This window comes from Mauremys reevesii, linkage group 6 (genome assembly GCF_016161935.1).
Source record: "Mauremys reevesii isolate NIE-2019 linkage group 6, ASM1616193v1, whole genome shotgun sequence".
Classification (NCBI taxonomy): domain Eukaryota; kingdom Metazoa; phylum Chordata; order Testudines; family Geoemydidae; genus Mauremys; species Mauremys reevesii.
Window position 1 is genome coordinate 75,911,844 of NC_052628.1, and position 13,149 is coordinate 75,924,992.

At 39.3% G+C, this 13,149-nt stretch overlaps 1 protein-coding gene across 3 annotated transcripts in view; it reads left to right on the forward strand.

The window, feature by feature from the left end:
• The window catches only part of MEGF10 (multiple EGF like domains 10), a 158,672-nt gene that overhangs the window by 130,584 nt on the left and 14,939 nt on the right, over window positions 1–13,149 (forward strand). For all 3 annotated transcript variants that reach the window (XM_039545246.1, XM_039545247.1, XM_039545248.1), the window contains 3 exons: window positions 5,945–6,091; window positions 9,440–9,574; window positions 9,995–10,123. In XM_039545246.1, the coding sequence (XP_039401180.1) occupies window positions 5,945–6,091; window positions 9,440–9,574; window positions 9,995–10,123 (411 nt within the window). The remainder of the gene's footprint in view (window positions 1–5,944; window positions 6,092–9,439; window positions 9,575–9,994; window positions 10,124–13,149) is intronic.

Consider the following 13,149-nt stretch of genomic DNA (forward strand, 5'->3'; position numbering starts at 1 on the left):
AAGGATCTGAGTCCTATCCCTGCAATCTCAGTGAGTGCTATAGCATACTGACAGCCATCACTATAAATCATATTGCCACTCATTTGTGATAATTCTGTACTATGATAAAGAGCACATTTACTTTCCAAAACACATGGTATGATAAAGCCTTTGTTATATAACACTTTTTGTTTTGGTCCATATTGTTTTACAGTGAGTTCATTGTGTCCCCAGATCTGTTGGGGTTGTGCACTCTGACTCCTTCTATACACAGAGGCGATAGTGCTTTCTTTTTAAGAACAAACTTTCAATAGATTAACATAAGAAAAGGAGACATTATTTTATTTCTTTTTCCTGTGGCTGTTCAGAATCTGATAACTGAAAAGTTAAGTATCATTAGACAGGGTGGCAGTGTCTAATAGAGCCTGGAAAAGAAAAGATCACCCACTAAAAAACTGTGAAATCTTAGAAGTAACTGGGCTCTTCCTTTAATAAAATAAACAAGATGTGTGCTACCAGCCTCTGTTTCAGCAGGGATTTTGTAGAGAGGTTGGTGCTGGCTTGCTCCCTACAAAAGCAGTTGGAGATTTATTCCTTCCCCAGTTACAAATCAGTATATGTACCTGTCTGCTTATATGTGCCCCTTTCCCCCCATCCCCAATAGAGTGGAACTGCCTTGCTTATAGTGAACTTTATTATAAATGGAATTTCATTATATCTAAGTGGATGGAAAGTTCAGAATTGTTTCAATGCGTTACGTTGTGCAAATTGAAATTCCAAATGGTCTGAACTGATATGAAAAATTCAGTGATCCTGTATTTTCTCCAGTTGGAAACACTGAAGTTCTATCTATTCCCTCAGCTTCCCCTAATTGGAGATCAAGGGCTCCCCCTCTTCTCAGCTGGAGACAATGAAGGCATCCCCAACAACCATATCCCCATTGAGACTGTCCACCTCTGTACCCTGTGCTCTCTCCATCAAGCACTCACCCCAACCTGATTCCCTTCTCAGTGTTCATTCACTCATTTAGTAAAGAATTAGAGAAGCTTTCCTTGGTTTTCTCCATTATAGGATGCACCTGCTTTCCCTCTCAGGAGTCTGAGCTTTCTTTTGAACTGAAGTATTGTAAGTTTAAGGAAAAGTGTTTCTCATGTGAATAAAAACAAGGGATGAAATCCTGCACCCTATTGAAATCAGTGGGAGGCCAAGATTTTATGGAACATTTTGAGGGTCTGGTCCTGCTCTCAGATGCAGTGTTCTGTGTCAGAATTAACTCCAGTGTATAGGTTAAAAACAGGTCTTGACTCTGTTCCTTAAGGATATAATGGGAGACTCCATATGCCACACAGAGTATAAATACACTGGCATAGTAGCATGATATTTATCTTATTGTATGTTGGACTATTTTCCTCAGTCAAATGGAGGGTGAGTAAGCTAGAAAGCATGCTCAGTGTCTGGGAACAATAGTTTTGCCTGTGTCACTACAGATCAGAAATAATTATTTATGGAATTTTCCTCTTAAAGGACAAAAATAAATAAGCCATGAGCTTTCAATGTGGATTGATTTGGATATATCACTTATTCTCAAACTATTAAAAGTACAGTGTATGGAGTATGTAAACACTCTGCTAGTATGGCTGAAAACACTGATACCTCAAAAGAATTATTTACTTCAGTCATGCAATTCGGATGCCGAGGGAATGCTGATTTAGATGTGAGGCCCTTGGCATAAAGCACTGGGCATTAAATGCATGAGTATTTCTTCAGAGCTGCTTAGCTGAAGTTTATCATGACCATTCAGCTATTGCCTAGCAACTTGTGGAAGCAATCAAAGAGCTCTTTGTCCGCAGCCCTGGCAAAAACATTTCTTCACAGATCTCCTTATCAGGATCAAAAGCAACACACAAACTTATCAAAAATACTTTTATTGGATAAGAAAGAAAATACACATTTTTAAATCAAATTGTTCATCACCATATAATACTGGTTATGTCAAAATATCTCTTGCAAACCCCACTAAAATCTTGTTTTCCTCAGTTCATAGCTTTGCTATAAAGCTTAGCTCTCTTTTCTGAAATGTAGTATACAAAATCAGAGCCTGGAGAATTCTTTCTCTTTTGTTTAATCTTTTTGAAATTTCTACCCTTCTCTCAAAAATAAGTTAGTTTTTAAGTTATACAGATGTAAAAATTAAAACTAAAATTTCCTGTTTTTAATTTTTTTGTGTTCCTCTCAATAACTAATAGATGAGATATTTTAAAATATGTAGATAGAGATACAATATGTCATTAAATTAGTATATGTACCTCTCTGCTTATACATGCCCCCAACTCCCAATACAGTGGAACCTGCCTTGATTAGATATAATGAAATTCCCTGTATAATGAAGCGGATGGAAAGTTCAGAATTGTTTCAGTGCATTACGTTGTGCAAATTGCAATTCCAAATACAGCAGTCACCATTAACAATGCAAAATTTGCCCATAGTTATGGACAGTAGTATCTGAGATGCAATGTTTTTTCCTTTGCTAAGTATCCTGAAATAATTCTCCACCTGATCAACTTCACCCATCAGAAAACACATGGGAAGAGGAAATCTTTAAAGTTTTCTTCATGGAAGTTTCTCCTTCACCACTATAGGGGGAAGGGGCTTGTCTTTTTTTCTTGTTCCTCCATGGCTCAGGTTGGGTCCCCCAAACCTCATTGACCCTATGGACCCAGGACTCTGCCCCTTCTACACTAATGTCCCCACATAGCATGGTTGTCATAGATCAGTGATTTTCAAACTTTTTTTCTGGGGACCCAGTTGAAGAAAATTATTGATGCCCGTGACCCAACGGAGCTGGAGATGAGGGATTTGGGTTGTGGGAGGGGCTCAGGACTGGAGCAGAGGGTTGAGGTGCAGGGGTGAGGGCTGCGGATTGGGGCCAGAAATGAGGGGTTCAGGATGTGTGAGGGGGCTCTGGGCTGGGGTGTGGGAGGGGGTCAGGGCTCTGGGCCAGGCATGGAGGCTCTGGGGTGGGGTCAGGGTTGAGGGGTTTGGGGTGCAGGAGGGGCTCTGGGTTTGGAAGGGGCTCAGGGCTGGAGCAGAGGGCTGGGGTGTGGGGCAAGGGCTTACATCCAGCGGCTTCCCTGGCCTGTCCTGGCACCGTGGACTGCCCTGCGCCCTGGAAGCAGCCAGCAGCAGTTCTGGCTCCTAGGTGGAGGTGCGCACGTAGCTCTGTGCAGCTCTTGCCCACAGGCACCTCCCCCCCCAGCTACCATTGGCCGGGAACTGGCCAATGGGAGTGCGGAGCCAGTGCTTGGGGTGGGAGCACTGCGCGGAGCCCCGTGGCCCCTTCTGCCTAGAAGCCAGACCCGCTGATGGCCACTTGTGTGGCGCAGCGTGGTGTAAGAGCAGGTAAGCACTAGCCTGCCTTAGCAGGGCAGCACCACCGACTGGACTTTTAATGCTGACCAGAGCCACTGGGTCACTAAGCAAGGCGACCCAGTGGCTTACATGCTGCGACCCAGTACTGGGTCGCAATCAGAACTTTGAAAAACACTGTCATAGAGGCTTCTCTGTGGGCAGATCATAGGAGCCCATTGTTGTAATAACTCATAACTCATTATGAACTACGTAATCTCAGAAAAACACTCTGGGGTAGCTGTTGGCAAATGCTGACTTGTTACTAATGACCACTATATATTGAAACTCAACTCACCCTCATTGAAACTCTGTGAAAAAATGTTTGCTATGACAAGATCCCACTGTGTGAAGCTGTGTATGATATGAAGGATAATGCACAAATAGAATGAGTTAAGGCAGACAGTGTACAATTTAATACTGAAATGTGTTATTTTTGACAGGTGGTGTTACAAACTCATAAACCCAGGCCAGAGTTTTCAAATTTGGTTTCCTAAATAAGTCCATATTTAGGCATCTAACTAAGTGGTCTAGTTTTCAGACATGCTAAAATCCCACAGTTCCCACTGATTTCAAATGGGGGTCCTTAACATGTCTCAATATCAGGCCACTTAAGTGCCTAAATATGGACATATTTGTCTAATGTTAGGTACCCAAATTTGAAAATATTGGCCCAAGTTATTGAGAAGCTGGTTGTTTTGTGTCTTAACTGTAGATAAAAGCAGGACAATTAAGATACCTATGTAGGCAAAAAATCAAATGTGGTGGTGGTATTGTTAAGATACAGGAACTCTTTCACCTTATGGCAATAAAAATTCTTTTTGGGTAAATATTAATCAAAGGGTTGTTATTATCTTATGGCTGTTAGATGACCTGTATCTGGATTCTAATAGACAAATGTTTTCACTACTGTTGGCACTATTTTGGCCCCCTTTTTGACAGTCTTAACAGAGAGGCCAAAGATTTAAGAATCTGGAGATTCACCTTTCCTCTAACCAGAGAGGTGCTCATTCCTTAATTAGATTCAGGCAGTTTGCAGAGCAGTTGTTGCGGGGCTGGAAGGGGATAGGGTAGGAGAATGACACTGTGCCTGTATGGATGAATAGGGTAATTTATTTTCAAGGATTTTCAGTATTTTACTAACACTAGATATTCACTTTTCAGTGGTTTTTAGAAGATTTTTCTCAAATATCACATGTGAAACTGTTTTGCCTTTTTTGAAAAGTCTGACAGTAAGTGACCAGAATCATATTTTGCTGAAAATACTTCTAAAGCAAGTCGTACTTGTGGCTGGATTTAGTCCATTTTTTCTTTAGCCAAATGATTCATTCAATAGAGGCACTACAATAATCGACAGTTGCTAATGCAAAGTACTGTAGACACAATAAGGTCTGAGTACCACAGTAGTTGCTTACTGGCATTTAACATGCAGGGGACTTTTCAGAAGTGGATAGAAAAGAAAGAAAATCAGGAAAGTTAGATTTAATGTTGCTGGTTTGTAAAGAAAAAAATGTCTATGATTCTAATTACCAGTTCATATTATGATTTGTGCCTGTTTCTGTATTGGGCTTCAGGTCATGGCAATTTTATATTCAGTTTTGTGCCAAAAACAGAGAAAACACTGAATGACGGATGTCCTTAGTACTGTGTTGCAGCTAAGCATTTTGGAATGCTCACATGGTGTGTTTTGAAACCTTTTGTGTGCTCTACATTTTTCCATTTGGTGTGAGGCTTAGTGGTAATCAGCTCACCACTAATTAGAAGTCATTCCATGTCCTGATCACTATTGTTACATTAAATTATCTCAGTCCTTAAGAATTTTTACATTCAGAAGAGAAGTTTCTGCAGTAGTTTGCTTTGTCTTGTATATTTTCCTCACAAAGAAGTGACAATGATCTTCTGCTATCTGGAATGATCATTACAGAGGAACCAAAAGCCATTTATGCCGCATTTGGATTATTTTGCACTTTTCCATTTCATTTCTCTTTGCAGCTGGTAAACAGAACATACTCAGGGTGAAAATGAGGGGTGAACAAGGCCTGGTTTTATAAAGGTCATGGGAGACACCAAAATTTTTTGTAATACTGGAGGCTTGGCTAATTGGGGGCTTCAGGCTTGTGGAATTCTTAAGCTTTGCTAAACTGAAGCTAAGCACCTGAAGAGTTCCTAAATCATTGTGGCTTAACTTCAGTTTTACAGATCTTAAAAGCTCAGCAGGAATGAAGCTTGAAGGTAGAATCTCCTGTAGCTCATATGTTCTGTGGAAGCAGAGCTGCAGCGATGCTTTCCTGCTGTAGAGCTTAGGATCAAGTCCTGCACACAAATAATCAAAGTGGGAATATAAAGGGATCCAGTGTTGTGGAGTCCAGGAAAGGCAGAAGCAGGGAGAAGAACCTGATTAAAGAATGGGATGAAATCCTGATCCTATTAAAGTCTATGGGAGTTTTGCCCTTGACTTCCATGGGGCCAGGATTTCACCCCATTGTTTGTTATCTGTGGTCTATAGAATCTGACTACTGGTGCTGCTGGTGACATCATCTGTGTATTTAATGGCTTGCAGGTATACACTGTGACAGCGTGTGTGCCGAGGGTCAATGGGGTCCAAACTGTTCATTGTCCTGTTACTGCAAAAATGGAGCTTCGTGCTCTCCAGATGATGGAATCTGTGAATGTGCACCAGGATACAGAGGCACCACTTGTCAAAGAAGTAAGGACAATGCTTTAAAAATTTCTTCCCTTCTTCCTTTTTAAAATATGTGTATCGTATATCTCTATGTGGTTTTGCCAATATATGATGTAACAGGCCCACATTCTGCATTTTAATTGTGTTAATATACAAGGGGAAACGAAACGTGCTTTATGTACAGTTATCAAATAATTCCTATCAGTAATCATCAACTTTTTGTTACTATATTTTTATACTTTTATTTATTATTTATATACTGCTATAGTAAAGGGTCTTACAATCAAAGTCCAAAATTTTCAAATCCAAATTTCTAATATCAGGGTCCTAAATCCATATTTAGGCAACTAAATAAAAGAAGCCTGATTTTCAGATGCACTGAACATCTGCATTTCCCACTGAGTTCAATGGCAGTTGCTAGTCTAATTATTACTATTATTTAACAATTATGTTGCAGGAGCACCTAGACACCAACCAGGCCAGGATCTCATTGTACTAGGCACTAACACAGTATACAGCACACAAATGGACTGTATGTACAGATATATAAATATGAAAGGTTTTGCAATCTAAAAGACACCACATAACAGAGGAGACAAACAAATGGGCTGAGGTGGGGTGGCAAAAAACAGGATCACAAAAATTATAGGGTGTGCACAATTCTTAACCACCAAAGAGTACAAATCACTATTGACCACCTTCCTAGGTTTTTCAGACTGTATTTTTCTGTTTGTACTATAGAAGAGGTGAGGGAGAGAGATCCAGAGTAGAGGTAGATTTGTGAGTCATAAGCGTAGAGATGGTAGCCTTTTTTTCTGAAGAAGATCACCCCCCAGGGAGGGTTTTGAATGAGAAGAGTAAGGGACAAAGATGGAGACCCGAGAAATCCCCACTGAAAGAGGAAAGGAGAAAGGCCCATCCAATGACTATCAAAAGATAAGAGCAGAACCAGGAGTGGATGGAGTCACAAAGCCCAGGAATGACAGGATTTCAAGAAGAAGAAGAAGAAGAAGATGAATATGAAAACAACAAGGAGTCCGGTGGCACCTTAAAGACTAACAGATTTGTTTGGGCATAAGCTTTCGTGGGTAAAACACCTCACTTCTTCAGATGCATGGAGTGAAAATTACAGATGCAGGCATTATATAATGACACATGAAGAGAAGAAGTGAGGTATTTTACCCATGAAAGCTTATGCCCAAATAAATCTGTTAGTCTTTAAGGTGCCACCAGACTCTTTGTTGTTTTTGTGGATACAGACTAACACGGCTACCTCCTGATACAAGACGGATATGATTGACCCTAATATTAAATGCCTGACATTACTGTGGCATTAGTATTCTCTAAGCATTTCTAGTTAAGTGGTGTAATTGTTCTTTACTATCACTTGCATGCCTTTCAATGGACTTTTTCAGTAAATCAGTTATCCCAAAAGAAGACTAAGAACCTAGGAACACAAGAAAGGCCATACTGAGTCAGATCAATAGTCCACCTAGCCTAGTATCCTGTCTTCTGACAGTGGCCAATTCCAAGTGCTTCAGAGAGAATGAACAGAACAGGCAATCTTTGAATGATCCATCCCGTGTTGTCCACACCCAGCTTCTGGCAGTCAGAGGCTAGAGATACCCACAGCATGGGGTTGCACCCCGACCATCTTGGCTAATAGCCATTGATGGACCTATCCTCCATTAACTTATCTAATTCTTTTTTAACCTTGTTATAGTTTGGCTTTCACAACTGGAAATGAGTTTCACAGGTTGACCGTGAGTTGTGTGAAGAAGTATTTCCTTCTGTTTTAAACCTGCTGCCTATTAATTTCACTGGGTGACCCCTGGGTCTTGTGTTATGTAAAGGAGTAAATAGCACTTCCTTATTCACTTTATCTACATCATTTATGACTTTATAGACCTCTATTATATCCCCCCCTTTGTCATCTCTTTTCCAAGCTGAAAAGTCCCAGTCTTTTTAATCTCTCCTCATATGGAAGCTATTTCATGCCCCTAATCATTTTTGTTGCTCTTTTCTGTACCTGTTTGAATTCTAATATTTATTTTTTGAGATGGGGTGACCAAATCTACATGCGGTATTCCAGATGTGGGCATACCCTGGATTTATATAGTGGCATTATAAAATGTACTGTCTTATTATCTGTCCCTTTCCTAATGATTCCTAACATTCTATTAGCTTTTTTTGACTCTGAAAACATCCACTCAATGTGCAGCGGCAGTCAAAAAAGCAAACGGAAGGTTGGGAATCATTAGGAAAGGGATAGATAATAAGACAGAAAATATCATATTGCCTCTATATAAATCCATGGTATGCCCACATCTTGAATACCGTGTGCAGATGTGATTACCCGATCTAAAAAAAGATGTATTAGAATTGGAAAAGGTTCAGAAAAGGGCAACAAAAATGATAGGAGTATGGAACAGCTTCCATATGAGGAGAGAGTAATGAGACTGTGACTTTTCAGTTTGTAAGAGATGACGAAGGAGGGATATGATAGAGGTCTATCAAATCCTGTTGATAGTGTGGAGAAAGTAAATAAGGAAGTGTTATTTACTACTCATAGCACAAGAACTATGCCTTTCTGCCAATACAGCAGTGGGCTGAAGTAATTTAGATTTGTCCAACAAGTGAGAAAAAATATGAGAAGTCAATAATAGCAAAGCCTTAGGGTAAAGTCTTTCCTCTTAAGAATACAACTATCTTACTCCATTCTCCTGTGTATTGTGTTGTAATGTTTTTTTCCAACTACTTATCCTTTAATTTTCAAATCTACATATTTTTCAAACATAATTCATGGACGTTATTCCTCTCATCCTCTGCTTAAACGGAAATATGTTTGATCTGAGTCACATTCTTGTTTGTATTTGTTTGGCTGGTGTGAAATATAGCCTGAATACATGGCTAGGCCATATTCTGCCACTGAATTACAACTTGTGTAACCCCGCTGACATGAATGGGATTGCTCAAGGTGTGAGTCAGGCCAGAATTTGAGTCACGGTCATTATAGGCTTTAACACATTCAGTGCTGTTTTTCACTGCCACTACTTTATGGTAGTCCATTGTGGCAACATCCTTTCAAGTGCCTGAACGTCACCAGCTACTAACCAGACTGTAGTAAGCTCCTCAGGGAAGGGACTTTTATCTTAGATATCTGCAAGGCATTAAACACTCATTGGAACTAGATAAATAACAATAACCACTAGTTCAACAAGAATGCACCTAGTAAATGGAGCAGAACTGGAAGTGACAGGAAGGCAGCACTGAACTGGTAAACTGTTACCCCATTTAGTTGTTGAAGAAGAATAGATCATTGTGGGGTAGAAAGTGCAAGAGGAAATGACAGTATATTCTTTCTGATTTCAGTTTGCTCTCCTGGGTTTTATGGACATCGTTGTAGCCAGGCATGCCCCCAGTGTGTGCACAGCAGTGGTCCCTGCCATCATGTAACTGGACTTTGTGACTGCTTACCTGGTTTCACAGGAGCCCTCTGCAATGAAGGTAAATGCTGTAATAAAGACCCTTGCAATGGATACAGTGACCAAGTGTGGCAATGTTTTTCATTCCATGCATTCTAGAGTTATCAGATCACATTATCCCAAAGTGGTTTCTGGTTTTGTACATGCAGCTTGTAAATGTAGAAACTGAAGCCAGATAGAAGTTGGTTGAAAAGATAGCCCCTAATGTTTGAAAAATACCTTTCTTCTATTTGTGGAGATATCATGTTCATTATCAAAAGAACCCTCTAGGTAAATGAAATAGCTGTACAATAAATAATATAAATTTGCTCAACTGAATTTATAGCAGCATTTATTTTGGCATTATACTAAATAGGAATTTTCTTGATCCAAGACATCAGATTTCAATTACAAATATTAGGGAAACAATACAAATGAAAAATTCACTAAAATGTTTTAACAGTGTGTCCTAGTGGGAGATTTGGCAAGAATTGTGCCGGAATTTGCACGTGCACCAACAATGGAACATGCAATCCTATTGACAGATCTTGTCAATGTTACCCTGGGTGGATTGGCAGTGACTGCTCTCAGCGTAAGTACCAGTTTTTTTCTTTCTTGAGATATCTTGTTAAACCAATTAGACTAAGTTGAATTCCTTTTAATTTTCTTCTTGATGCTGAGGAAACACTTCGTTACTGACTGATAAATGACAGGGACTAGTATTGGCACCTAGAATTTGTTTGGTTTGTTATAAGAAAAAGAGATGGACAAGATTAAATAAATAAAATAAATAAGGACTCCTATGTTATACGGTTAAGAGATATTTACCTACTTTACATTTCAAATCCCATATAAAAAACCCATTTGAACATTTGCATAGCAGTTTCTTTATCATAGAATTCAAACTTCATGATTAAACAGTCATGCATTTCCTTCTCTGTCTAGCTACATACCTGGCCCCCATCAGTCTAGTATTGTGAACACCCTATGAACATCAACAGATTTATCCGCAGGACACACTTTTAAATTATGGGAGTATTATTGTCATTATTATTATCTCTGTGTTACAGATGGGGAACTGAGACATATAGATGCTAGGTAATTTCCCCATGATCACACAGGAAGACTGTGGCAAGGCTGAAAACACAACCGAGATCTCCTGTGTTCAGTTCCTTTACCCACAAGACCCTCCTTTCTCCTCTTAAAGATTGTAAATTTTCAAAGCATTTTCTTGGTTTGAGTTTTGCAGTCTGACTTCTTATTTAGCATCATTTTTACAGATTTCTCTCTGTTCCTTATTGATGCAGCTTTCATTGATGAATATTTTTTTCCAATGACAGTCTATTCCTTTCAGAGTAGCAGCCGTGTTAGTCTGTATCCGCAAAAAGAACAGGAGTACTTGTGGCACCTTAGAGAGTAACAAATTTATTTGAGCATAAGCTTTTGTGGGCTACAGCCCACTTGTTGTTCAGTCTGTAGATTAGTCTGATCATGCACCAATGAAGTCAATGGGAAATTTTATCAACATTTTACTTTTCTTATGATTCGTACAATCCATTATATTATTAAATATGGGCTTCCTACTGACACCTATTCCGGGTCTATCTGAATCAGTAATCACTGGCATTAGTTTTCTGACACATGCATTTTCATGGGTAGCAAGGCCTAGTACAAAAGCAACTTGATGGCCCAATCCTGTAGCCTGTACATACATAGCTTCACTGGGACAGTCTCAAACACTGATATGTCAGAATTCAGAAAATGTTGAGCTGTGGGTGTGGGAAAGCTATTCAGTTTCCAAGAAGATGCATCTCATAATAATTTACATTACTTATGGTTTGACTAGCACAGGTTAACTGGCTGTGCCTCAGTGCAATGCAAAGTTTCATCAATTTGGAAAAAAAAAAGTCCATTGGCTAAACTCTCAGAGGCTCTGAACACGCACAACTCCCACTGCTGCTACTACTGGTCAAAATAAAACTTAGGACCTAATGAAGTCAATGGCAAAATTCTTCATTGGATGCAGACTCTCATTCTGTTTTTCATCTCCTTACCTCCTTTCTGGGTTATGAGTGTTTGAGAGGAGGCAGTACTTACAGAAGCAATGCAAGAAAATTATGCCAACAGCATGAATGGGGGCATCTATTAAGGCTGTGCTTGTGACCACAAAAGAGGAAGTTTATTTGTTTTGTGCAAAGGCTGTCAGCTCTCATGGAAAATAATGGTTCCATTAATTTCTATCTGAACTGGTGTCCTTCATGAAACCCCTTAGCCTTTTTCTGCATGTGACCTGACATTCCTTCTTGGCTGACCACTAACTTCATGCAGAAATTTTAAAAAATCATCATTACTCTTCACAGCTAATATGGAAACATCAAAAAAAGAATGGACTGAGATTTAAGGAAGAAGATACTTCTTGCAAATGTGTTTTTTCTTTCCTTAATAAAATGAAATTTGAATTGTGGCAACACTTCCCAAAAATACAGGCTATACATATATAAAGCATTTTGCAAATGCAAACATTTAGTAACATATTCAACTGCTGACCTGCCTTGAAGAAGCTAATGAGGTCTCTGGACAGCCAAATCAGAATATGATATGGGGAAAACACTATCTTACCCTTTACATAGTCAAAATCAGGGATCAAGCTCCAGTGCATAATTTGTTTCTTCTCTCCTGTAAAAATATTAATTCTTTTTTTCCACAAGACTGTATTTAAATTTAGAAAAGTAACTTAAAGCTAATGATTTCACAATGAAAAATGACAAAAATCTTTACTTATGCTAAAAATAGAAATTTGGAAGAGTAATAAGAGGTCATTTTTACAGCACTCACTGCTCTCAATGGGATCTGATTTATTCATATATACATGTAACTTTTCTTTTGCTACAGTGCTATTAATTAGCATTTAGGGAGACATTTTACCATTTTTTCTGTTAATACCATTCTGTACCAAATTCATTCAATGTACCATTTTCAAAGCAGTTTTCAAACCTGCATCAGTAATATTTGCAACTGCTGTTGTATGTGCAAGAACCTTCACTTACTTTATTGTTTATAATTAGGGCCCTACCAAATTCACGGTCATGAACCGTGAAATCTGGTCTCCCCCTGTGAAATCTGGTCATTTTGTGTGCTTTTACCCGATAGTGTACAGATTTCAAAGGGGAGACCAGCATGTCTCAAATTGGGGGGCCTGACCCAAAAGGGAGTTGAAGGGGGGTTTCAAGGTTATTTTAGGGGGATTGTGGTATTGCCACCCTCACGTCTGTGCTGCCTTCAGAGCTGTTGCCCAGGTGCTCAGCTCTGAAGACAGTACCTCCACCAGCAGCAGTGCAGAAGTAAGGGTAGCAATACCACCCCCCGCCCCCATACAATAACCTTGTGATCCTCCCACAACTCCTTTTGAGGTCTGGACCCCTACAATTACACCACCATGACATTTCAGATTTAAGTAGCTGAAATCATGAAATTTATTATTTTTAAAATCCTCTGACCATGAAATTGACCAAAATGGACCATGAATTTTGTAGGGCCCTATTTATAATGATTTGTTTGTTGGAAGGATTATATTGATTTTTGGTCTGATGGGGACCAGTGAATAAATCAGAGGCCTCA